The sequence below is a fragment of the Plecotus auritus genome, assembly GCF_963455305.1.
Source record: "Plecotus auritus genome assembly, chromosome: 6".
Classification (NCBI taxonomy): Eukaryota; Metazoa; Chordata; class Mammalia; order Chiroptera; family Vespertilionidae; genus Plecotus; species Plecotus auritus.
Genome location: NC_137773.1, coordinates 29,510,517 through 29,537,610, shown reverse-complemented (window position 1 = coordinate 29,537,610; position 27,094 = coordinate 29,510,517). Strand labels below are relative to the sequence as shown.

The 27,094-nt window shown below is 42.7% G+C and overlaps 1 protein-coding gene across 10 annotated transcripts in view; it reads left to right on the top strand.

Annotated features, from left to right (window-relative positions):
- Positions 1 to 27,094, top strand: part of LOC308250372 (protocadherin gamma-C4) — a gene marked incomplete at its 5' end in the record, with an annotated part of 563,663 nt that overhangs the window by 428,651 nt on the left and 107,918 nt on the right. Inside the window, one exon of one of the 10 annotated variants that reach the window (XM_080672925.1) lies at positions 1,215 to 3,803. The exons of 5 other annotated variants lie outside the window; for them this stretch is intronic. In XM_080672925.1, the coding sequence (XP_080529051.1) occupies positions 1,383 to 3,803 (2,421 nt within the window). Of the gene's footprint in view, positions 1 to 1,214; positions 3,804 to 5,484; positions 8,063 to 11,191; positions 13,663 to 14,655; positions 17,219 to 22,756; positions 25,386 to 27,094 lie in introns of those variants that run through there. 4 more of the 10 variants (XM_080672923.1, XM_080672920.1, XM_080672915.1 and 1 more) reach the window with 4 other exon arrangements.

Sequence of the window (27,094 nt, the reverse complement as noted above, 5' to 3'; positions counted from 1 at the left end):
TGGCTCTTCAATGATCTGATATAAGGGGAAATACTTTGTATGCAAGGGCTATGCAACTTATGTTCCTCATGACTTCCTTAGTTCTCTTGGTTTGGAATTCATGAATGTCTAGGACTATACAAATTAGTGGTGTTTGAATACCTGGAAATTGTATCAATAGATTGTGGACTATGCCTCAATTCAACTTAAGAAGGAGAATTTCAGTTTCTAGATTTTTTTGTCTCTGTGGGAAGTTGTGGTGCAATACAATATAATAAATAAGAATGTGATATGATACAACCAACTGGCATGGAGAGGAAAAAGGAAGTAACAAATGAATATTGAGCAATAAGTCATATCTGAGGAGAGATTATTTATAATACTAGAGCCTTAAAATATAATTTGGAAATATTAATTGTCTCTGTGTCAAACATATTTGGATAGTGATATTAGAATATATTCCAGAATCAGAATGGTACATATTTTAAATGATTAGGAGAGCAGCAGTAGAGAATTTATAACCGAATAACATACGGGAAATACATTTTTGCTTGAATGGGTACTGATTTTCTTTTAGAAAATACTATTTCTGGTTAAATAAATTATTCTACAACCATATGGTGGGCTACTACATAGCTACAAGAAATAAATGGAAAACCTCTTTATGTATTGATATGAAATGATCTCCAAGATATAATGAGCAAACAAAGCAAGCTGCAAAACATGGTATATTGTATACTTTCATATATGTATGAAAGCGAGGGGGGCGTTTATAAAATTCTGCTTCACTATACAAAATAAATGGAAAACCTCTTTATGTATTGATATGAAATGATCTCCAAGATATAATGAGCAAACAAAGCAAGCTGCAAAACATGGTATATTGTATACTTTCATATATGTATGAAAGCGAGGGGGGCGTTTATAAAATTCTGCTTCACTATACAAAACACTTCTCTGGAATAGTACACAAAAAAGGAACACTCATTTCTTCCGGGACAAATGTGCTGTTGAAAGCAAAGAGGGAGAGTCTATAGAATATGCTGAATATAGCTTTGGAACTATATGAATATATACCTATTTAAACAAATAAATACTCTATAAATACGCAAGAGCAAAAAAAGTTCTTTGCAAAACATTTACAAGCCATCGGAGCAGTTTCACGGAAAAACCTCTGGGCGTCGCTGTAGGTCAAAAGAAGAGCAAGAAGATGTCTGGAATGCTTTCGGGAGCCTCTCGGAAGGTAACTTCCTGCTCAAACCAGCCACACGGAGGAGGCCAGTACAGATTCGGTTACAAAAACAAAGCAGGGGAATTGCCCCTACCCCGGATTTTTGCCATTCACGGAGGGCTTATTCCTCCCTCCGGCCAAGGAGCAGAGCAGCAGCGGAGGGAGACAGAGGATGAGGCCGAGCGCGGAGAGGAGCAGCGCGGGGCGGTGGCGGCAGGTATTGTTGCCCTTTCTGCTTTCTTTGTTCCGAGGGGCTCTCCCGGACCAAATCCGCTATTCAATCCCCGAGGAGCTGGCTAAGAACTCGGTGGTAGGAAACCTCGCCAAGGATCTGGGGCTTAGAGTCCGGGATCTGCCGGCCCGGAAGCTGCGGGTTAGCGCGGAGAAGGAATATTTCACTGTAGATCCTGACAGCGGGGACTTACTTGTGAGCGACAGAATAGACCGAGAGCAGATTTGCGGGAAGAAGCCTCTGTGTATTCTGGATTTTGATGCTGTCGCTGAAAAACCACTAAATATTTTTCATGTAGCAGTAGTAGTGCAGGATATAAATGACAATATGCCCTTATTCAAACAGAGTAAGATTGATTTAAAAATAGTCGAATCATCTAAGCCAGGTAAAACATTTCCTCTAGACCCGGCCCTGGATTGGGATGCTGGTCCTAATTCACTGCAAAGATACCACCTCAGTGACAATGAGTACTTTGATCTCACGGAGAAACAGACTCCAGATGGACGTAAATATCCTGAGTTGATCCTGAAACATTCTCTGGACAGAGAAGAGCAGAATTTCCATCAACTGGTCCTCACAGCTGTGGACGGTGGAGACCCACCGCAAAGTGGCACCACCCAGATCCAAATCCAAGTCACGGATGCCAATGATAACCCCCCGGTGTTCAGCCAGGACGTGTACAGGGTCAGCCTGAAGGAGGGCGTGCCCCCAGGCTTCCCTGTGCTTCAAGTGACGGCCACGGACCAGGACGAGGGCCTTAACGCGGAGGTCACCTACTCCTTTCGTAATGTGGACGAACAAGTGGAACAATTTTTTAACTTAGATGAAACAACAGGAGAAATCACGACGAAGGATCATTTTGATTTCGAAATGGCTAATAGTTACACCCTCGGAATAGAAGCGAAAGATCCTGGGGATCTAGCAGCCCACTGCACTATCCAAGTCGAAATTCTCGATGAGAATGATTGTGCCCCTGAAGTGATTGTGGCCTCCGTGTTCACTCCTCTTCCAGAGGATTCACCACCAGGGACCGTGATCGCCTTGATAAAAACAAGAGATAGAGACTCTGGAGAAAATGGAGAGGTTTACTGCGGCATATTGGGAAAGACGGAGTTTACATTGAAATCTTACTCAAAGAACTATTACAAGCTGGTGACAGACGGGACTCTGGACCGAGAACAGACCCCGGAGTACAATGTCACCATCACAGCCACCGACAGGGGCAAGCCGCCCCTCTCCTCCAGCACCACCATCACCCTGCACATCACCGACGTCAACGACAACGCCCCGGTTTTCCAGCAGTCAGCCTACCTGGTCCACGTGCCAGAAAACAACCCGCCCGGGGCCTCCATAGCGCAGGTCAGCGCCTACGACCCCGACCTGGGACCCAATGGCCAGGTCTCCTACTCCATCGTGGCCAGCGACCTGGAGCCACGGGCGCTGTCGTCCTACGTGTCCGTGAGCGCGCAGAGCGGGGTGGTGTTCGCGCAGCGCGCCTTCGACCACGAGCAGCTGCGCGCCTTTGAGCTGACGCTGCAGGCGCGCGACCAGGGCTCGCCCGCGCTCAGCGCCAACGTGAGCCTGCGCGTGCTGGTGGGCGACCGCAACGACAACGCGCCCAGGGTGCTGTACCCGGCGCTGGGGCCCGACGGCTCTGCGCTCTTCGACACGGTGCCGCGCGCCGCGCAGCCGGGCTACCTGGTCACCAAGGTGGTGGCGGTGGACGCGGACTCGGGACACAATGCCTGGCTGTCCTACCACGTGCTGCAGGCCAGCGAGCCAGGGCTGTTCAGCCTGGGGCTGCGCACGGGTGAGGTGCGCACAGCCAGAGCTTTGGGCGACAGGGACGCGGCCCGCCAGCGCCTCCTGGTGGCCGTGCGTGACGGGGGACAGCCACCCCTCTCAGCCACCGCCACGCTGCTGCTGGTCTTTGCTGACAGCCTACAAGAGGCCCTTCCGGATCTCAGCGAACGTCCTCAGCCCTCTGACCCCCAAGCTGAGCTGCAGTTCTATCTGGTGGTGGCCTTGGCCTTGATCTCAGTGCTTTTCCTCCTCGCGGTGATTCTGGCGGTCGCCCTGCGCTTGCGAAACTCCTCCAGTGCGGCCACTTGGGGCTGCTTTCAGCCTGGTCTCAATACTAAGTCTGGACCTGGGGTTCTCCCCAATTATAGTGAGGGGACTTTGCCCTATTCTTACAATCTGTGTGTTGCCTCACAGTCAGCTAAGACAGAATTTAATTTTCTCAACATAACCCCGGAAGTGGCTCCCCCTCAAGATCTCCTCTGCGAAGATGCCTCTTGGGCACCAAGTACAAATCATGGAGATACTGATGGCTCATTTGCCTCAGATACTATTTTAAAGGTGAGTTTTAACTTAACTTATTTTCACGTTGGGTTCTAATATTTCTTAATAAATCACCTATCTGGGATAGGAGTCTCCATTTCATATTTAATTGTCGTGTAGATTGAATTTAGGCAATTTTCTGCCCTACTTATCTTAATTTTATCTAACCAAATCTTGACGTGGTTTTCTATCTAGTATGTGAGAGTTATTTGTTCAGAATTACAAGGCTTTACTACATGAGATACTTCTCTTTCCTTCTCATCTTTACAATCCTTGCCTCTGAAGATTTAATGCTATTGGTATCTTAAACTATTTATTTCATATTCAGGGCTTTTCTTACACAAATTTTAGTTTCACTTCCTCTTTAAATTATAGTACTTCAGAGTAAAGAGAGCTCCCCATCGTATTAGTTTGGGAAAATTTAGAACTAAAGAAAGGAAGAATTGTCCCCAGTGTCATGGCTTGTCAACAACAGAACATGGGTAGGACTGACTTGAACACACCAGCAAGCTGAGTGTCTTTATAAGCTAAGTGTCTGGGATTCCAGATCTATTTTAAAAAGATGGGCAACGTTTGAGGTCTGTGGTATCTGCTACTAACAGTGTGCTTAATAATGGAAGAAATATTTTTCTCTCATGTATAGTAACAAATTGCTCTAGTGAAATTGTACATTGAGAAAAAATTTGTAACCTATACTCACATTCTGTACTTAAAACTTGATTTTCTGAATTTTCTATTTATAGATATAGAATATCTTAATTTTTCCTTTTCCTATGAAGGTATCATTAAGTAAAAATTGCTTCTCTCACATAATGGACTCCCCAAAATGTCCATTTTTTTAATCATGAGGTTTTGCTACTATATAAAGGTGATAACTTTAAATATCTTTCTCAACATAGAGAGACCAGTGGCTGCCTGCTCACTGTTAAGTTATAGACATATTTTCTCCATGGATGATGAACTAAAGCCATTTGCTACAGTCACTATATAGATTCCCTCCTCCCAAGAGTCTGTCACTGTATGATGTCTAACTCCAGTTTAGACATGGTAATAGGAAAATATGCGTAATGCATAGCTAACCCAACTCAAACTCTCAGTCTAATATAGTGTAACTGATTTATTTCTAGTGTGAAAAACTGGAAACTTTCTCAAAGACCTCACATGTAACAAAATGAAGTCTCAATTCTTTCTGCATATGACAACTAATGCAATTTGCATGAATCAGTAGACCTTTTTGCAAAGGTGCATTGACAGCTAGACTTATTTCCTTGGCATTCTTAATGTACAAATGGGCACATTTTCATAAATATATCTTAACACAACGATGAAATCTTAAAACCTACAGAAGTAAAAATTACAATGTTCTAATTTAATGGACTCAATTTAGGTAAAAAGTAAATAAAGAACATAGGCTCAATGGCACATTCAATAAAACTTTTCTAAAGAGTAAAAATAATCTAAAGATTATATTGATCTCAGGGGTTTATGGGTCTTGCTATTTCAAAATTAAACCTTAATTAAATATAAACAATGTCATGCAGTAATACGTAAAGGATGCAGCAAAATTATTAGAAATAAAATAAAACAGGATATAAAAACAGAATTGGTGTAGTAACTGGTTAGGACTCTGAGCGTCGCTGTTCACCAAAGTGGGAAAGAAGCTGCTGCTAGATGAGACCCGACTCTCAGCTTCTTCCGCACTGAACACACACAGGACGGACATGCTCCCGGAAAAAGCCTTCTACCCTCGCCTCTCTCCCATTTCCAACAAGGAATTTGTACCCTTTGGCTTTTAAGAAGTAAGGAAACAACAGGCTGGAACCAGAACTAAGAGAAAACTGGTCGGAAAGAAGGCAATGGCGGATGCTCTGAGGTGCTGGGGCTGCAGAGAGCTGCTCCTGCTCTTGCTGTTCTTGGGGATGCAGCGGGGAGCCAGGGCCGGGCAGATCCGCTACTCAGTGCAGGAGGAACTGGACAAAGGCTCCTTCGTGGGCAACATCGCCAAGGATCTCGGGCTGGAGCCTCAGGAACTGGCGGAGCGAGGAGTCCGCATCGTCTCTAGAGGTAGGACTCAGCTTTTTGCTCTGAACCCAGGAAGTGGCAGCTTGGTCACCGCAGGCAGGATAGACAGGGAGGAGCTCTGCGCTCAGAGCGCGAGGTGTTTGGTGAGTTTTAACATCTTGGTTGAGAATAAAATGAAAATTTATGGCGTAGAAGTAGAAATAATCGACATTAATGATAACTTCCCACGTTTCCGCGATGAGGAAGTAAAAGTAAAAGTTAATGAAAATGCTGCTACAGGGACACGGTTAGTGCTTCCCTTTGCTCGAGATGCGGATGTGGGTGTGAATTCCCTCCAGAGTTACCAGCTCAGTTCCAATATGCACTTCTCTCTGGATGAGAAAAGTGGAAGTGATGGACAAAAATATCCCGAGCTGGTACTAGAACAGCCCTTGGACCGGGAGAAAGTGGCTGTTCACAACCTCCTCCTCACAGCTTTAGATGGCGGAGACCCCGTACTCTCCAGCACTACGCACATCCGCGTGATGGTCCTCGACGCAAACGATAACGCGCCCCAGTTCACTCGATCCGAGTACAGGGTGAGTGTTCCAGAGAACATACCTGTGGGCACTCGGCTGCTCACGCTAACCGCCACGGATCCAGATGAGGGAATAAATGGAAAATTGACCTACTCTTTTCGCAACGAAGAAGACAAAATTTCACAGACTTTCCAACTTGATTCCAACCTGGGTGAAATTTCAACAGTGCAGTCACTGGATTATGAAGAGTCCAGATTCTACCTCATGGAAGTGGTAGCTCAGGATGGAGGTGCTCTCCTTGCCAGCGCTAAGGTGGTGGTCACAGTACAGGATGTGAATGACAATGTCCCGGAAATGATCCTCACCTCTCTTGCCAGTTCCGTCTCTGAAGATTGTCTTCCTGGAACTGTAATTGCATTGTTTAGTGTACATGATGGTGATTCTGGAGAGAATGGGGAGATTGCATGTTCTATCTCTGGGAACTTGCCCTTTAAATTGGAAAAATCAGTTGATAATTACTATCACTTATTGACAACTGGGACCCTGGACAGAGAAGAGATCTCAGATTATAACATCACAATAACTGTCATTGACTGTGGAAACCCACCCCTATCTACAGAAAACCACATCTCCCTGAAAGTGGCAGATATCAATGACAATCCTCCCATCTTTCCTCACACTTCATACTCTACATATATTCCAGAAAACAATCCCAGAGGCATCTCAATCTTCTCTGTGACCGCCAATGACCCTGACAGTGGCAACAATGCTCAGGTCACTTATTCTCTAGCCAAGGACACATTTCAGGGAACGCCTCTTTCCTCCTTTGTCTCCATAAACTCTGACACCGGTGTTCTGTATGCACTGAGCTCTTTTGACTATGAGCAGGTTAGAGACCTGCAACTGTGGGTGACAGCCAGCGACAATGGAGACCCTCCACTTAGCAGCAATGTGTCACTGAGCCTGTTCATATTGGATCAGAATGACAACACTCCTGAAATCCTCTACCCCACACTTCCCACTGATGGTTCCACTGGTGTGGAGCTGGCACCACGTTCCGCAGAGCTTGGCTACCTGGTGACCAAGGTGGTGGCAGTGGACAGAGATTCAGGCCAGAACGCCTGGTTGTCGTACCGCCTGCTCAAGGCCAGCGAGCCAGGGCTCTTCATGGTGGGGCTGCACACAGGAGAGGTGCGCACTGCGCGGGCCCTGCTGGACAGAGATGCACTCAAGCAAAGCCTGGTGGTGGTGGTCCAGGACCATGGCCAGCCCCCTCTCTCAGCCACTGTCACACTCACCGTGGCTGTGGCTAACAGCATCCCAGATGTTCTGGCCGACCTGGGCAATCTGGAGCCCTCCGTTGACCCTGATGATTCCAGCCTCACACTGTACCTGGTGGTGGCAGTGGCTGCTGTCTCCTGCATCTTTCTAGCCTTTGTCATCATCCTGCTGGCACTCAGGCTGAGGCGCTGGCACACATCACGTCTGCTCCAGGCTTCAGGAGGAGGGCTGGCGGGTGTGCCTGCCTCGCACTTTGTGGGTGTGGACCAGGTGCAGGCATTTCTGCAGACCTATTCCCATGAGGTCTGCCTCACCTCAGACTCCCGGAAAAGTCATCTGATCTTCCCCCAGCCCAACTATGCTGACACACTCATCAGCCAGGAGAGCTGTGAGAAAAGCGAGCCTCTTCTGATATCAGAGAAGATAAATGCAAACGAAGAACTAGAAGTTGTTCAGGTGAGTTTTCTTTCTTAGTAGGGGATGCTTAGAGCATTTTGTTCATTTGTTTCCTCCGTGAATCATTATTTGCTTTATTTAGAGATTAGCTTAGTGTAATTTGATAATTAATGCTTTCTCCATTTGTTATCAAATTATATTTTGGGTATAGTATCTTATTTTTTCAATATGTGGATATTTTAGAAAATCTAGCTGATATCTATACACTTAAATGAAACGAGTACTTTATTATTTTTAAACAAGTACTTTAGAAGTGGTTAAACATAATCACTTTACCCAAAGACTTTCTTATACTCAGAACTGTTATTGTCTTGTTTGATTAGTCCAAACTGTTAGATAATGTTTTCTTTTGAATATTTGCCTATTGTGAATATGTTTTAGAAAGGATATTGTGGTTTAGCATATCTGCTGTTTGCATAAGGAAATAATTTACATATTTGAATAAACCACTGGATGAATACAGAAAAAGTCTGCATGAGAAATGTCAGAAAAAGGATTAAATTTATATTGATGATAATGTCTGTGGCATTCTGAAATCTGGAAAGTTTGGGTTAAACCATGAAATTATTAGATGTGTGTATTAGTTGAGAGAAGAAATCAGTGAGGGGCCTTACAATTGTGCTTTATTCTGTGATGCAGTTTAAAATCTCCGAAGACTTAGATATCGCTACATTCATTAAATTCAAATATGCCACACACCTGGCACCTTCTGGTTACAGGTAACCCTTTCACTTTTCAGAATCAATATCTACCTGAATATTTGCATACAATTCTGCTTTATTATAAGAGTCTAAGATTTGTGTTTGGAAAGTCAATTCAACTTTTAAATGGTTTCAAATTTTAAAACTAATTTCTCAGGGCTATGTTTAACTTAAATTAAGATTTTTCTTAATAAAAGGCAGGTCTCTGTGTCTCACATTTTATGAGTATATGTTGTGTCATGGAAGAACTACCCTATTCACTTTTGGCATCTGATTTACTAGAGATGATTTTCAAAAGCTTCTTTTCAAAAGGTTTTTCTATCTTCCAAATTATGTGCTTTCAACAGTTTGAACATCAGCTACAAAGTATTAATAAATGTGAGTAAATGGAAATAAAATATTAGTGGGGTAATAGGCTACATTACTCAACCATATCACTGGTTTGTTGATACATTTGGGAACATAGGACCACTTGGTTTTTATTTTTAAATACTTTTTAAACATTTATTTGAATGGGATCCAATTATGTTTATATATAGACAATTCTGACCTCAATGTAAAGTGTACAGACTCACTGAATAGTGAGTGCATCCAAAGAGTAACAAGAGAATCTGTATGATAGATACTGATATCACTCACTTCTACATAAAACTCACTTTTGCATTTTTAAAGGAAAGGTTATAGAGTTGGGTATGTGTCCTGAGTTAACTTTTTCATGCAATGGAGAAATACTTTTTAAACGTCTATAGACTTTATAAACTTGAGTAAACTTTACATTTGTGGTTGGAAAATCAATTCAACTTTAAAATGGTTTCAATGTTTAAAACTCATTCATCAGGGGCTGTGCTTGTCTTAAATTAATAGATTTTTCTTAATAAAATCCTGGTCTATGGGTCTTAAATTTTATGAGTATATTTTAAGTATACTTTACATAATAAAATGCTTGATTCACACACTCTGCATGTGTATATACTCTATACCACATACTCTTAAAATGTTTGAATCTTTAGTTTCACATGTGTTCTGAAAAAATAACTTTCCTGTACTAATTGAAGTGTTCATATGTGGTGGAAAGGCACTTGCTCCGTCATGTTTTGGAACAAAGTCTTGAGTTAGTAATGTTTTTTATGTTTGTATAGAGATGCCAATGAGTTTCTGTCTAGAATACTAAATACAATGAGCAGTTTAAGATGCTCTAATAGTATTCCACTATGAGTTCAACGTTGTTACACACCTGTCAACTTTTAGAATGACAATAGATTATGTAGGTTTAAAACAGTTTCTGTATGAATATTTCTAGTTCGGAAATGGAATGGAAACTATAATACATCTATCAGAAACACAGAAATTTGCATGCTTATTGACAAAGAAAGTGTCAGTAATTATCAGAGTATGACCTGGGGCCCAAAGAAAAGTGGACAACATAGATTACTCTCTGGGATATATAATCATTAGGACTTACACTTCACCCCCATAATCTGAGAATAACTCACCACTGTTAAGATACTTGAGAAGAAACAATGCAATCAATGATGATAGTAATGTATTGTGGAAAAATACAATGAGTAGTATAATTTTTAAATCACAATTATTTAATTGGCAGTAGACACTTGGAAACTAAGGAAAATAGAGTATCTTGCTTCTTACCATACTTCTATTTTGTAAAGACCACCAATCTCCTTGATATCTATCAATTATTTTAGGAAGAAGACGACAAAGGTAAGATAGAAGAAAGTGAAGCATAGGATAAAACTAAAAGCTATGAGATTTATTAATTTTATAGGTGACAAGAAACAAAAATAGAGTGAAATAACAATACAAATTGTTACTTTAAGAATTTACATATTACACAATCTGCCACCACCAACACTGTATTTCATTTGTATTACTTCCTATATTTTTTTTATTTTGCCCTCAATTCTACTAAGGTAAGCAAGGAATATGTTGTTATGACTATTTTATGGCAATGAAAACTAAAAGCATGACTATGCCAATAAATATCTTCAGCAAGGTACTTCTGCTCTCTGACGAGTAAAACTCACTTAATTTGGATGAGTACTTCACGTTCAAAGAAATGACAACCAGACCGAAGATATAGTAAACATTTAAAATGTTATATCCTTGTAAAATGGAAAGAAAAGTATCTGCATCAGGACACAGTGGAATTGTCTTCTAGGCGGCTCCGATTTGGAGCTGATTTAGTAACCACTACTGCAGTTCTGCGGCCGAGACGCGGGGTGCCGCTGTCGGCTAGTACTGAGCGAAGTGTCGGCTCTAGACCAAAAAGGAATCGCCATCAGACTGAGGAATCGGAAGAACTGTGCGCTCTCCGGCTCTCTGCAGAGAAGCTAGCTATCAGAGAATTTGTCTGCCAAGACAAATCAAGGAATCACTCTTGCTCAGAGAATTCTTGGGATTATTTAGGGATCGATCGCTGCTCTTCAGAATCAGTAAGGAAAACGCTCAGAAAGCGGGATGGGAAACCGCTGGGGACCGCAGGGCCAGGCTGGGCGGAGGCTAATGCCCTTTCTCCTCCTGTTGCCTTTGTTCTGCTCGGCGCTCTCCGAGCACATCCGCTACACTATTCCTGAGGAGCTGGCCAGGGGCTCGCTGGTGGGGAACCTCGCCAAGGATCTGGGGCTTGGTGTGCGAGATTTGCCTACTCAGAACCTGCGGATTAGTGCCAAGAAGAAATTCTTTACAGTCAACACCGAGAACGGGGACTTACTTGTGGGCGACCGTATAGACCGAGAGCAGATTTGTGGCAAGAAGTCAACGTGCGCTCTGGAATTCGAAATGGTTGCTGAAAAACCTTTGAACTTTTTTCATATAGCTGTGGTGATTCAGGATGTCAATGACAACCCACCGACCTTCAGCCAAAATATCACTGAACTGGAAATCAGTGAACTGGCCCTAACTGGAGCCACCTTTGCCTTGGAATCCGCCCAAGACTCGGATGTAGGGGTCAACTCTCTGCAGCAGTACTACCTCAGCCCCAACCCACACTTCTCTTTGACCCAGAAAGAGAACCCTGATGGCACTAGGTACCCAGAACTGGTGCTGAAGGCTCCCCTGGACAGGGAAGAGCAGTCCTGCCACCACCTGGTCCTCACTGCCGTGGATGGGGGTGAGCCTGCCAGAAGCTGCACTACCCAGATCAGGGTGATTGTAGCAGATGCAAATGATAACCCCCCAGTGTTCACCCAGGACATGTACAGGGTCAGTGTTCCAGAGAACCTGCCAATTGGCTCCTCTGTGCTAAGGGTGATGGCCACTGACTTGGATGAGGGTATCAATGCCGAGATCACCTACGCTTTCATCAACATTGGTAAGGCAGTGAGACAGCTGTTCAAGCTGAACAGTCAAACAGGGGAAGTCTCCACTGGTGGAGGACTGGACTTTGAAGAGAGAGAGCGCTACACAATTGGGGTAGAAGCAAAGGATAGTGGACGTCACACAGCACATTCTAAAATACAGATAGATATTTTGGATGAAAATGATAATGCTCCTGAGATAACCTTGGATTCTGAATTTAAACATATACAAGAAGATGTAGAGCTGGGGACTGTTGTTGCCCTGATCAAAACACATGATCTGGATTCTGGCTTTAATGGGGAAATCTTATGCCAACTAAATGGAAACTCCCCATTTAAAATAGTTCAAGATACAAAAAATACATACAAGTTGGTGACAGATGGAGCCCTAGATCGAGAGCAGACTACGGAATACAACATCACCATCACAGCCACCGACAAGGGCAAACCTCCCCTCTCCTCCAAAACAAGTGTCACCTTAAACATCGATGATGTCAACGACAATGCTCCTGTTTTCCACCAGGCCTCTTATCTGGTCCGGGTGGCAGAAAATAACCCACCGGGTGCCTCCATAGCGCAGGTCAGCGCCTACGACCCCGACCTGGGACCCAATGGCCAGGTCTCCTACTCCATCGTGGCCAGCGACCTGGAGCCACGGGCGCTGTCGTCCTACGTGTCCGTGAGCGCGCAGAGCGGGGTGGTGTTCGCGCAGCGCGCCTTCGACCACGAGCAGCTGCGCGCCTTTGAGCTGACGCTGCAGGCGCGCGACCAGGGCTCGCCCGCGCTCAGCGCCAACGTGAGCCTGCGCGTGCTGGTGGGCGACCGCAACGACAACGCGCCCAGGGTGCTGTACCCGGCGCTAGGGCCCGACGGCTCTGCGCTCTTCGACACGGTGCCGCGCGCCGCACAGCCGGGCTACCTGGTCACCAAGGTGGTGGCGGTGGACGCGGACTCGGGACACAATGCCTGGCTGTCCTACCACGTGCTGCAGGCCAGCGAGCCCGGACTCTTCAGCCTGGGGCTGCGCACGGGTGAGGTGCGCACAGCCAGAGCTTTGGGCGACAGGGACGCGGCCCGCCAGCGCCTCCTGGTGGCCGTGCGTGACGGGGGACAGCCACCCCTCTCAGCCACCGCCACGCTGCTACTGATCTTTGCTGACAGCCTACAAGAGGCCCTTCCGGATCTCAGCGAACGTCCTCAGCCCTCTGACCCCCAGGCTGAGCTGCAGTTCTATCTGGTGGTGGCCTTGGCCTTGATCTCAGTGCTTTTCCTCCTCGCGGTGATTCTGGCGGTCGCCCTGACCCTGCGACGCTCCTCCAGCCCCGCTGCCTGGAGTTGCTTTCAGACTGGTGATGTCTGCTCCAAGACTGGACCTGGGGTTTTCCCCAACTACTGCGACGGGACTTTGCCCTATTCCTGCAATTTATGCGCTGCCTCACACTCCTCAAAGACCGAGTTTAAATTTGTCAATATAAACCCTGAAAATGCTCCACCACAAGATCTTCTATGTAATGAAGCCTCTTGGTTTGAGAGTACCAGTAATGATAATCCCCAAATGACATCTGATTCAGTCAAGTTGCAACAGGTGAGTTACTTCAAAACTCTCTCCTCCCGTAAGTATAATTAGGTTTCAATTCATTATTTTATGGGTAAAAAGTATACAGGTTAAACATATCTTGATTTTGTGTTTTATTGATTTGGAGGGCATACAATGGGGTGTTGGAAATTCTTTGTTTATTTGTGTTGCAATTGTTCTTTCATACAAAGTCACCTTGTGATGGTCTTGAAATTTTTGTTAATTCTAAAACAATATATCCTGAAACATTTTTAATACATTTGTACCTCACACTCTCATTGTGAGACACATTAGCTATATATAATTAAACATAAATCCATACAATTAAGTGTTTCTCTTAGTTTCAGTGCAGTGAATCCTAAATTGTGGTTTATATATACTATATACTATGTACTATATACTATATACTATATAATATGTAATATTTTTCATTGTAGCCCATATATTTTCACTTCATTTGCATGTTTTAAGAAAGTATACACAGATATTGGCTAAATTAGGACTTAATTTACATGTTAATTTAAAATAGATAATGAAAAATTTTAAATGACAACACTTAACTGTCACTAAGTGGATTGGTTCATATATGTTTGTGGTTGCTGGTTCCCTTATTGAAAATGGGACAAATATAAATTGTGGTGAGGTGTGATAATTAAAGCTTTACAGAAAAGTGTTAATATTTCTCTTCTCCAAGGCCGTAAGAGATATCACCACAGAAATGATGGCAAGTTCCAGGGAGCATTTAAAATTATTAAAAATAAACTCTTTTATTTGTCCAAATGCTTCTCACTCTTGGGGAGAGAAATTTTATGAGTGCTATCTATGCAGATTTAGCAGAATTCAGATCCTCTCTATGATCTTTTCACAAATACGATGCAGTATTAAGTTAGGACTCTAAGCGTCGCTGTTCACTAACCCGGGTAAGGAAAGCAATGAGAACTCCAGTTATATCCTCCAAGCACAAAGCAGATCAGATACAAAAGCTCTGCAGCTGCGCAAAAATTCTGACCTAAAACGCTTCGCATCGGAACTCTGCTTGTTTATGGATCTTGAACTCTAATTCTGAGAAGCCCAAGAGCAAAGCGAACCTGTTCTCCCTACGCATAACTCCAGGGAAGTCCACAAGGAGCCAGTAATGGCGGCTCTGCAAAGGCGCTGGCACCACAGCGGGTTTGTCCTGCTTTATATGCTCCTGGAGACCCTGTGGGGGGCTGGGGTCCCGGCTGGGCCAATCCGTTACTCCATTCCTGAGGAACTGGACAAAGGCTCCTTCGTGGGCAACATCGCCAAAGATCTCCGGCTGGAGCCCCAGGAGCTGGCGGAGCGCGGAGTCCGCATTGTCGCCAGAGGTAGGACGCAGCTTTTTGCTCTGAATACTCAAAGAGGCAGCTTGGTCACCGCGGGCAGGATAGACAGGGAGGAGCTCTGCGCTCAGAGCCCGCGATGTTTGGTGAGTTTTAACATCCTCATTGAGGACAAACTAAATCTTTATCCTGTAGAGGTGGAAATAGTGGACATTAATGACAATACACCCCAATTCTTAAGGGAAGAATTGGAAGTGAAAATTCTTGAAAACGCAGCCCCATCTTCTCGTTTTCCACTAGTGGAGGTCTCTGACGCGGATGTGGGGGTGAACTCTCTTCAGGGCTTCAAGCTCAGCGGGAGTAGTCACTTCTCAGTGGACGTGTCAAGTGAAACTGATGGGCCCAAATACCCAGAGCTGGTGCTGGAGCACACTCTGGACCGGGAGGGAGAGTCTATTCACCACTTGGTTCTTACTGCCATGGATGGAGGTGACCCTGTCCGTTCAGGCATCGCGAGAATTCTGGTAACTGTCCTAGATGCGAATGATAATCCTCCAGTGTTTACTCGGCCTGTCTACCTTGTGAGTGTTCCTGAAAATCTGCCAATAGGTACACCACTGTTGTCAGTAAATGCCACCGACCAGGATGAAGGGGTCCACGCAGAAGTAACGTATTCTTTTGTGAGAATAACAGAAAAGATCTCAAAGATTTTCTGCTTGAATGTTTTCACTGGAGAAATATCAATTTCTGCAAATCTAGACTATGAGGACTCCAGCTTTTATGAGCTGGAGGTTGAAGCTCGGGATCAGCCGGGTCTACAAGGCAGAGCAAAAGTCTTAATAACTATCTTAGATGTGAATGATAATGTACCAGAAGTAGTAGTCACTTCTGGAGGCAAGTCAATTGTGGAAAGTACTCCTCCAGGAACAGTAATTGCTCTTTTTCAAGTATATGACCGTGACTCTGGACTGAATGGCCTGGTAACTTGTTCTATCTCAAAAAGTCTGCCATTTGAGCTGGAAAAGTCAGTAGACAATTATTATCGATTAGTGACAAATACAGTTCTAGATCGAGAACAGGTATCCCTGTACAATATCACTGTGACAGCCACAGACAAAGGGGTGCCGCCTCTGTCTACAGAAACTTTGATCTCTCTACATGTGTCAGACACCAACGACAACCCACCTTCCTTTCCCCACTCCTCCTACTCTGTCTATGTCCCTGAGAACAACCCCAGAGGTGCTTCCATCTTCACTGTGACTGCACACGACCCTGACAGTGACGAGAATGCCAGAGTCACTTACTCTCTGGATGAAGACACCATCCAGGGTGTGCCTCTATCCTCCTATGTCTCCATCAACTCTGACACTGGTGTCCTGTATGCATTGCACTCCTTCGACTATGAGCAGTTCCGTGACTTGCAATTGAGAGTGACTGCACATGACAGTGGGGACCCACCACTCAGCAGTAACGTGTCCCTGAGTCTGTTTGTGCTGGACCAAAATGACAATGCACCCGAAATACTGTATCCTGCCATCCCCACCGACGGTTCCACTGGTGTGGAGCTGGCACCCCGCTCTGCCGAACCCGGTTACCTGGTGACCAAGGTGGTGGCAGTGGACAGAGACTCAGGCCAGAACGCCTGGTTGTCCTACCGCCTGCTCAAGGCCAGCGAGCCAGGACTCTTCGTGGTGGGGCTGCACACAGGCGAGGTGCGCACTGCGCGGGCCCTGTTGGACAGAGATGCGCTCAAGCAGAGCCTGGTGGTGGCAGTTCAGGACCATGGCCAGCTCCCTCTCTCGGCCACTGTCACACTCACGGTGGCGGTGGCTGACAGCATCCCAGATGTTCTGGCTGACCTGGGCAGCCTGGAGGTCCCTCACGACTCTGAAGCCTCAGGCCTCACTCTGTACCTGGTGGTGGCAGTGGCTGTGGTCTCCTGCGTCTTTCTCGCCTTTGTTATCATCCTGCTGGCACTCAGGCTGAGGCGCTGGCACACGTCATGCCATCTGCAGGGTTCTGGAGGTGGGTTAGGGGGCATACCTGCCTCGCACTTTGTGGATGTGGATGGGGTGCGGGCTTTCCTGCAGACCTATTCCCACGAGGTTTCACTCACCTCAGACTCCCGGAAGAGTCACCTAATCTTTCCTCAGCCCAACTATGCAGACACACTCATCAGCCAGGAGAGCTGTGAGAAAAGCGATCCTCTTTTGCTTCAGGAAGATGCAGGTTTTTGTAAAGAGGAAGGCTCCCTTGTTCAGGTGAGATTATTGCTTTTATTGGTTTTATGTGAACAGAAAATTTAAAAATTCTATTTGATCAGAGCTTAGTCTTTTTAGTATTTTACAGTCAATCATATACTTTTATAACATTTTTTCTTTGTTAATAGAGCTCCATCTTAGTTTTCTCAAATTTTACCAAAATAATCTTAATAATGTATGCCCTGGATTTTCTTTTACTTTTCTCCTCTTGGCAAGCTCTTTGTGCCTTTGGTTACATACATCTCATTTCTTAGATATTTCTTTTCCATTATGTGACATTTCTGAGATTCTTGTTCTAATGTGAAAACTAAATTGCAGGTTTGTTTTTTTTTTAAAGATCAGCATCTTGGGTTTTTTCCTGGTTTTAATTAATAGTGAGTATTTTCTAAAATTATGGAGATCTGTGAGAGATTTCCCCCCTTTACTACTTAGTAATCAAAAGTTTTTTATATAAAAGATTAAAGTAATTAAGAAGACCAGATCTTTGGTGTTTGAAGACCTAAATATCCTTGGAACTATGTGAATATCCTTGGAATTACCTGAATGTCTTTGGAACTATCTGTTATTCATCTTGGGCCAGTCACAATATCTATAGTCCTCAAAGTAAAAGTAAAATTTAAATTAAAAAGACTTGTCTTATGTACCTCACAGAAATTATGGGGAAATATTTAAAAATGAAAATGGGGGATGGGAGATATTTGTAATACTATCAACAGTAAAAAATATATTTAAATAAATAAATAAATGAAAATCAGCCCTGGCCTGGCAGGTCAGTTGGTTAGATTGAACATCGTCCCCATAGCCAACGTTGTGGGTTCAATCCCTGGTCAGGACACATACAAGAATCAACCAATGAATGCATAAATAAGTGGAACAACAAATCCATGTTTCTCTCTCTTTCCTTCTTCTCTCTCTAAATAATTTTTAAGAGAAAATGAATGTTAAAATATGCTCATTAGTGTCACTTACAGGATACAACTCTAAAAATAGAGGAGTGACTAATGAATGGGAAAATAAAGACTTAATAATGTTCAACTAAGAATTTGAATAATTAGCAAATGTAACCCAGATAAAATAAGGCTCTGTCATGTAGGAACTGTTCAAATATTTAAGGAATAGAGGGTTGTCATTTGAAAGAATAATTAGTCTAATTCACTGTGGCCCAAAGATGTAATTGAATCTATGGCTTGATGAAAAAGTAGGAAAAAGAAAAGCAGCCTGGCCAGTGTGGTTCAGTGGTTGAGCAACAACCTATGAAACAGGAGATCACAGTTTGATTCCCCATCAGGGCACATATTGGGGTTGAGAGTTGCAGGCTCTATCCCCAGCAGGAAGCAGCCAATCAATGATTCCCTCTCATCACTGATGTTTCTATCTCTCTCTCCCTCTCTCTTCCTCTTTGAAATGAATAAAAATACATTTAAAAAAAAGAAAAGAAAAGTTTTGAGATGTCAAAGTTGTTTTATCAGAAAATGTACTGCTAAGGAGTATAGGAGATTCTTAAAAAGAATGATTGTCATGGTATTAATAGAACACTAGGGATAATATATTTTGATAAGTCATTGAACTACATGATAGTCAAGTTCTGTTCCAGTTCTGACCTGGACTAGTCTATGATCTGATAAAAAATAGATTGGTTACTTAAGCATCTAAAACAAACAATTGCACTAGTAAAATAAACAATTGAGAAGATGCTTTGATAATGAATGAGAACTTCTTTTTAACCTGAAATTTTCAGTCATAAAAACTGATTGAGTTGATGTCTTTAAATTAGCTGCTAAGGGTAATACATATTTTTCTAAATCAGTATTGTGGTAATTATACTTCAGCAATTGTAGAATTATTTATTTCAAGATTCCAAATGTATATGACTAACCAAGAGATTTCAGTCATACACACTTTTAAATCTGATTTGCTTGGACATTTTTTAAAAAATATATTTTATTGCCAAAACCGGTTTGGCTCAGTGGATGGAGCATCGGCCTGCGGACTGAAAGGTCCCAGGTTCGATTCCGGTCAAGGGCATGTAACTTGGTTGCGGACACATCCCCAGTGGGAGGTGTGCAGGAGGCAGCTGATCGATGTTTCTCTCTCATCGATGTTTCTGACTATCTATCCCTCTTCCTTCCTCTCTGTAAAAAATCAATAAAAAAAAAATATATATATTTAAAAAAAAAATATATATATATTTTATTGATTTTTTACAGAGAGGAAGGAAGAGGGGTAGATAGTCAGAAACATCGATGAGAGAGAAACATCGATCAGTTGCCTCTTGCACACCTCCTACTGGGGATGTGCCCGCAACCAAGTTACATGCCCTTGACCGGAATCGAACCTGGGACCTTTCAGTCCGCAGGCTGACGCTCTATCCACTGAGCCAAACCGGTTTTGGCTGCTTGGACATTTTTGATGTAACTCTTTGATAGTTTTAATCTGAATTTAATAGTAAATAACCATTTTATTTCCCTTGAATCTTTGGTATTGATCAAGGGAGTCAGATGATATCTTATACGAATATTATGATTTGTTTAATACACTCTGTAAATGTTATTTTATTATATCACCAATTCTGGGTAATTTAAACTACATCTTAAACCTTCATTGTTATAAGCTCACTAAGTGGTTTTATGAATAGTAGTACAATGGTTTATTTTATTCTCTTCTCTTCTCAATAACTGGGATAGTAGGCTGGTTTATTTTTAATTTTTATTTATGTATGAGAGATAGATAGATAGATAGATAGATAGATAGATGGATTTGTTTTTGCACTTATTTATGCATTAATTGGTCGATTCTTATATGTGTCCTGATCAGGGATTGAACTTGCAACCTTGGTGTATTGGGAGGATGCTCTAACCAGGGCAGTATCTGGTTTATTTTATTCTCTTATCTGAGTCACCTGTGACCATTTTATTTAAATAAAATATTTTACTGACAGAAAAAATATCAGATTATACTCTCACAATAATAACTCATTCAGGTGGACTGACCAAATGTTCAATCCTGGCAACCATGGAATTTGCTAAGTTCTGACTAAATAAGGCTCTTTGACCTACACTCCATGTAGATTATTATGAATAAAATAGACAGTCTGAGACTTTGAGTATGTACTAAATTTTGAAAATGAAGAAAAATGTACCAAACCATTGGGCTATTTTATCATCTGTGAAAAACACCAGTTTCTGATCAAACTTTTGTTGAAGTGGCAGTTATCAAAGGGGAAGCAGTAAACTCTTAGAATCATTGGAAAATACCTATATCTTTGCCTGGAAATAACAACCTAAACAGAAGTCCAAACAAATGGTTCTTCAATTTTTAAAACATTTCATAAAGAAAGGGGAGGAGATAACTCAATGCCTGGGAAGTCAAGTAGACTTTCCATATAATTTTTAATGCAAATGAAGGGCAAGATTCTGCCCTAAAACTACATCATAATAACATACTCCCTTTAAAACTAAAAAATTCTTTTGACTTTATATTGTAGGCTTATGTTATATTTAAAGATATTGTGGTACTCTAGTAGACATTCTTAATATTTAACTTTATGTTGTAAAATAACTTAGAAAACTTGATACTACAGATGATACAGCCGTTTAATTTCTAAAGTATGCTTTATTTTCAGAATATGTGTATAATCTCATTTGTCTAGATATTATTTATTTAACTCCAAAGAAGGTGCCCAGAAGTAAAGTTAATTGAGACTTTTATGAAATAGTAGAACAAGAGACAAATATGAGATGACACTGTGAGTTTTGAAATATCAGATTTTAAAAAATCACGGCATTGGGAGCCATAATATCCATACATGAAAGCTGTGTTTGCACATGTCTGCAAGTACTCATGATTTTTTATGAGCATATGCTTTGCTTACATGAGCAAGAAGTTCAAAATTACTACTAAACAAAAAGTATTTAACTCCTGTTTTTGAAATTAATCTGTAATACTCATATTGGTTCCTTTGAACAAAAGTTCTTTTATCTGCTTGGTAAAAAACAAACATGACTGAATTATTTTTGATAAATTGAAACAGTATTTCATTCAAAGTATTACCTATATTTTGGAGCAATGCCATCAGAGAACACCAACTAAACTAAGCATTTTTTATATTCTCTTTGGTTCCTCTTCCTGGTGATGCTAGCTACTACTATGGGGCCTTAAGATAATTTACAAAGCAAGGCTATGTCTTGCTAGATCTTCATTCCAAAACTGGTTACTCTCTTTTCTCCTGTAACTATGTGGAAGGGACTGTGTTTTATTCCTACCAGCTCAGTGTAACCTCAGATCCATCAACAATTGTGTTTTATTAACATAGGTGGGGAAATGAGAACCTCTAAGGATCCTTTCAGGACAGTCCTGCATGCATGCTCAAAGGCTCTCTGTCTAGAGACCCACCTTTCTTCAACTATCCTGGAATAGGATAGGATGATTATTTGAATTGCATAATGAAAAGAAGCAGTCAAGCCAACACACATTTTCTTATGAATCCACAACCAGTAGAACCTCTGGCTTACTTTGGCCTTCTGTCACAAGTAAGTTGCTTCTATAACTGATTGTTGCTGCTTAGCTTCTCTTCTCTAATGGCACTTTTTGAGCATAAAGCATCAGTTAAGGCCAACAATTATTCCTCTTTTTTCTCAAAAGAATGGGAGTGAGGATATCTATATTTCAACACAGGTTCTATTGCTACATAGTCCAAGACAAAGGCAATTCCCTCTGATTTTTTAAATCATTAAAATGAAGGTATTGGACTAAACCATCTCCAAAGTTTAACAAAATCAAAAGCTTTATTAAACTACCTCTTCATAATTTAAAGACAAATTTTACATGGTGGTGTCTAGAGCATAGTATGTGTTCAATAGTATTTAATTAATTTAAATTTGTTTTGCTTAGCCAGCATGTCTCAGTGGAACCAGGAGGTCACAGTTCAATTCCCAGAGGGGGCACATACCAGGGTTGTGGGCTTGATTCCCAGTGTGGGGCAGGCAGGAGGCCAATCAATGATTCTCTCTCATCATTGATGTTTCTATCTCTCCCTTCCTCTACCTTCCTCTCTTAAATCAATAAAAATATTAAAACATAAAAAATAAAATCAGTAAGAATACATCCTCCGATGAGGATTAAAGAGCAAAAAAATCTTTTAAAAAATAAAATAAATTTGTTTTACTCTAAAGTAAACAACTACTATATAACATATTTCTTATGTATACACACACCTTTTTAAAACAAATCATTGTTTTTACCTGCAATGGCTGATTTTCTCTATGTGCAATAAATAAAGTGTGAGGCAGTATCCAAGAGTCATTTCAAAGTTGAAAGCAAACCAAGGAATTTTCAAAAATCATTAGGGTCTAATAAACACTCATCCATGAACATTGTTGCATCAATTCACAGTTTCTTAAAATTCATGTTTTTGGATTAAAGAAATATAAACGGAATAATTTTGAAGGCTAAAACAAGTTTTCTGAAAAAACAATTATTTTGCCTTCAATATGGTGCAGTAACATAGTAAGGACTCTGAGCGCCGCTGTTCACCAGCCAGGAGAAAGATGCGCCGGAACTACCGAGCTTTTACAACACAAAGAAACGCCAGATTGAGACAAACTCTTTTCCGAGAGACATCAAACTCAGACCTATATTCTACTGGATTTGGGGCTCCTTTTCTGAATACAGAACGTTCCAGGGGACACACTAGCATCCAGAAACACAACAGGAGGTAGCCCAGGATCTAATGATCTGCAGGACAATGGCGGCTCTGGAGAGGGGCCGGGATTACAGAGGATTCATCCTGCTCTCCATCCTCCTGGGGACCCGGAGCGAAGCTTGGGCAGGACACATTCTCTATTCCGTGCCGGAGGAGACAGACCAAGGGTCTTTTGTGGGTAATATCGCCAAGAATCTGGGGCTGGAGGCCCAGGAGCTGGCGGAGCGCGGAGTCCGCATCGTCTCCAGAGGTAGGACACAGCTTTTCGCTCTGAATAAGAGAACTGGCAGCTTGGTCACGGTGGGCAGGATAGACCGGGAGGAGCTCTGCGCTCAGAGCGCGCGGTGTCTGGTGAGTTTTAACATCCTGATAGAAGATAAAATGAATCTTTACCCTATAGAAGTGGAAATAATGGATGTTAATGACAATGCTCCTAGGTTCTTGACGGAAGAAATGAATGTAAAAATAATGGAGAACACAGCTCCTGGGGTGCGGTTTCCGTTAAAAGAGGCTAGGGATCCGGATGTGGGCACGAACTCCCTCCAGAGCTACCAGCTCAGCCCCAATCGCCACTTCTCCCTGCTTGTGCAAACTGGAGAGGATGGAACTAAATATCCAGAGTTAGTGCTGGAGCGGGTACTGGACCGGGAGGAAGAGGCGATTCACCACCTCCTCCTTACAGCCTCTGACGGTGGTGACCCACCCTTATCTGGCACCGCCCGCATCCAAGTAGCAGTGGTGGACGTGAATGATCATGCGCCAGTCTTCTCTTTGCCTCAGTACCAAGTCACTGTCCCTGAGAATGTGCCGGTGGGCACAAGACTGCTCACAGTAAATGCTATCGACCTCGATGAGGGAGTCAATGGAGAAGTGACATACTCTTTTTGGAAAATAACTCCAAAAATTCTGCAGATATTCCAACTGAACTCCCACACAGGAGAACTATCAACTTTAGAAGGCTTAGATTATGAAGAATCCAGCTACTATGAAATGGAAGTTCAGGCTCAGGATGGTCCTGGTAGTATGACAAGGGCTAAAGTACGGGTCACCATTTTAGATGTGAATGACAACGCTCCAGAAGTTACAATAACATCTGTAAGCAGCTCAATCCCTGAAGATACTCCTCCTGGAACAGTAATTGCTCTTTTTTACTTTCAAGACCGAGACTCCGGGAAGAATGGTGAGGTGACCTGCACTATTTCAGAAAATCTACCTTTCAAGTTAGAAAGATCAATAGACAATTATTATAGATTGGTGACAGCAAAAAACCTAGACCGAGAAATACTCTCTATGTACAACATCACACTGAAAACCACAGATGGTGGAACCCCGCCCTTGTCCACAGAAACTCACATCTCCATAAAGGTGTCAGACACCAACGACAACCCACCTTCCTTTCCCCACTCCTCCTACTCTGTCTATGTCCCTGAGAACAACCCCAGAGGTGCTTCCATCTTCACTGTGACTGCACACGACCCTGACAGTGACGAGAATGCCAGAGTCACTTACTCTCTGGATGAAGACACCATCCAGGGTGTGCCTCTATCCTCCTATGTCTCCATCAACTCTGACACTGGTGTCCTGTATGCATTGCACTCCTTCGACTATGAGCAGTTCCGTGACTTGCAATTGAGAGTGACTGCACATGACAGCGGGGACCCACCACTCAGCAGCAACGTGTCCCTGAGTCTGTTTGTGCTGGACCAAAATGACAATGCACCCGAAATACTGTATCCTGCCATCCCCACCGACGGTTCCACTGGTGTGGAGCTGGCACCCCGCTCTGCCGAACCCGGTTACCTGGTGACCAAGGTGGTGGCAGTGGACAGAGACTCAGGCCAGAACGCCTGGTTGTCCTACCGCCTGCTCAAGGCCAGCGAGCCAGGACTCTTCGTGGTGGGGCTGCACACAGGCGAGGTGCGCACTGCGCGGGCCCTGTTGGACAGAGATGCGCTCAAGCAGAGCCTGGTGGTGGCAGTTCAGGACCATGGCCAGCTCCCTCTCTCGGCCACTGTCACGCTCACGGTGGCGGTGGCTGACAGCATCCCAGATGTTCTGGCTGACCTGGGCAGCCTGGAGGTCCCTCACGACTCTGAAGCCTCAGGCCTCACTCTGTACCTGGTGGTGGCAGTGGCTGTGGTCTCCTGCGTCTTTCTCGCCTTTGTTACCATCCTGCTGGCACTCAGACTGAGGCGCTGGTCCACATCGCGCCTGCTCCAAGCTTCAGAAGGCGGGTTCACTGGGATGCCAGCTTCGCACTTTGTGGGTGTGGACGGGGTGCAGGCATTCCTGCAGACCTATTCCCAGGAGGTCTCCCTCACCGCGGACTCAGGAAAGAGTCACCTGATCTTCCCGCAGCCCAACTATGCAGACACGCTCATCAGTGATGACAGCTGTGAGAAAAAAGATCCCTTTTTAGCACCCATAGATTTTCATGAATGTAAGGATGAAGCTCAAAGTATTCAGGTGAGTACAGTCATTCATTTATATTTATATTCTCAAGGAATATATTTATTGTTTTGTGAAGGCAGTGATTTGAAGATGTGGTGAAAAAAACTTTAAAAAGCTAAAGCATGTTAAATGGTTTATTCCAGTGGTGATATTTTAACATGGAACACTTATTAACTTAAGATTTGGTATCATTTCTATAGTGGATGCCTATGGATGAGATTATGAATAAGTGGACTATCACATTTGTATACCTTCCACCTATTTTCCATTTGATGTTCTTAATTCATGTAGCTTATCAATGAGAATGAAGGGATTGCTCAGGTTCTCTTTAGGTCAGATGTACAAAAGGCTCTTGCAGACTGTTTCAGTCTGATTTTTTTTCTGTGTCTGGCTTCTGCCTCCATATACCTCAACTTGATGACTTTGAAAAACCTCACTTGCTTCCTGATCTATTTAAAGCATATGGACCTATTAAAGTTGGGTCCTGGTAGAAGGTTGGGAAAATTCCTGAAGAAAAAAAAATGTGTGTTTCAATCATTCTGTATCAATGATAAGCATGGAGTCTAATGCCACACTGAAGGTCATTGTTCAAAAACAATAAAATATGATGTCAAATAAAATGTCTTTTCAAGTATTGTAACTGGCATTTGTGAAATAGGCAGTTACATGTTTCACCAGAAAATTCCTATGTGCAGTTTTAGTGGTACAGCCATGTGAAGTGTGACTGTGGGCTCTCCAAGTAGGATATTGCGGATGCTGGCTTTATGAAACAAACATCTCACATACTTAAGTCCTAGACCAGTAGTTGGACTTTACTTACTGGGTCTGCTTAAAAATTCAGTCAGAAATAATCTAATCTGGGACTAACTACTTTTATAGTCTTAGTTAGTGGTTTTCAACCTTTTTCATCTCATGGCACACATAAACTAGTTACTAAAATTCTGTGGCACACTGAAAAAAATATTTTTTGCTGATCTGACAAAAATATAGGTATAATTTTGATTCATTTGCACCAGCTGCCTATAGTAGTGTTGGCTGTTGTCATTTTTTATTTGACAATTCAAGGGAAAAGAGGTCAGTGCCCCTGACTAAATAATCAGGTATTACATGTTTTAAAAATTCTTGAGGGACACCAGTGTACCTGCTTGAGCACACTGGTTGAAAATCGCTGCTCTAAGTATAAAATTTCAGTACAGTTCAATACGTCGATTAGCACCTGGAAGGGGTTGATGACAAGGTAATCTTATTTGCTGCAACCTTTTAGGTGTTAAACAGTTTTTCTAGCAAAGTGTTGTGTTTGCTGATATTTTCCATATAAAGAAAATGTGTAATATTGTGAGTATATTTTACATATTTTGCAGTGTTCAGATGTATAGTCACTTGTGGAACAGTCAATGTTACTAACGTTCTGTGAGAGAGAAACATGGTTATCAGGCATATTGAAAAAGAAAATTACCCTATCCAATTTATTAGATGCTTAACATTTTTTTAAACAAAGGGGAGAAATTATCACTAAACTCATGAGCTACTGCAAATAAACTTCCTAGGAACTATCTTTATTTGAAGTCATCATGGGATGTTATATAAGTACAGAAGTGAGAACTATGACTCAGCATAATACACAATAGTTAGTCACTTTGTGTTGCAAGGTAAAATATTATTCCCCTGGTAACTTTGAGGAGTGATGTTACATTTCATAACTAGGAAAATAATTGTGTAATGGG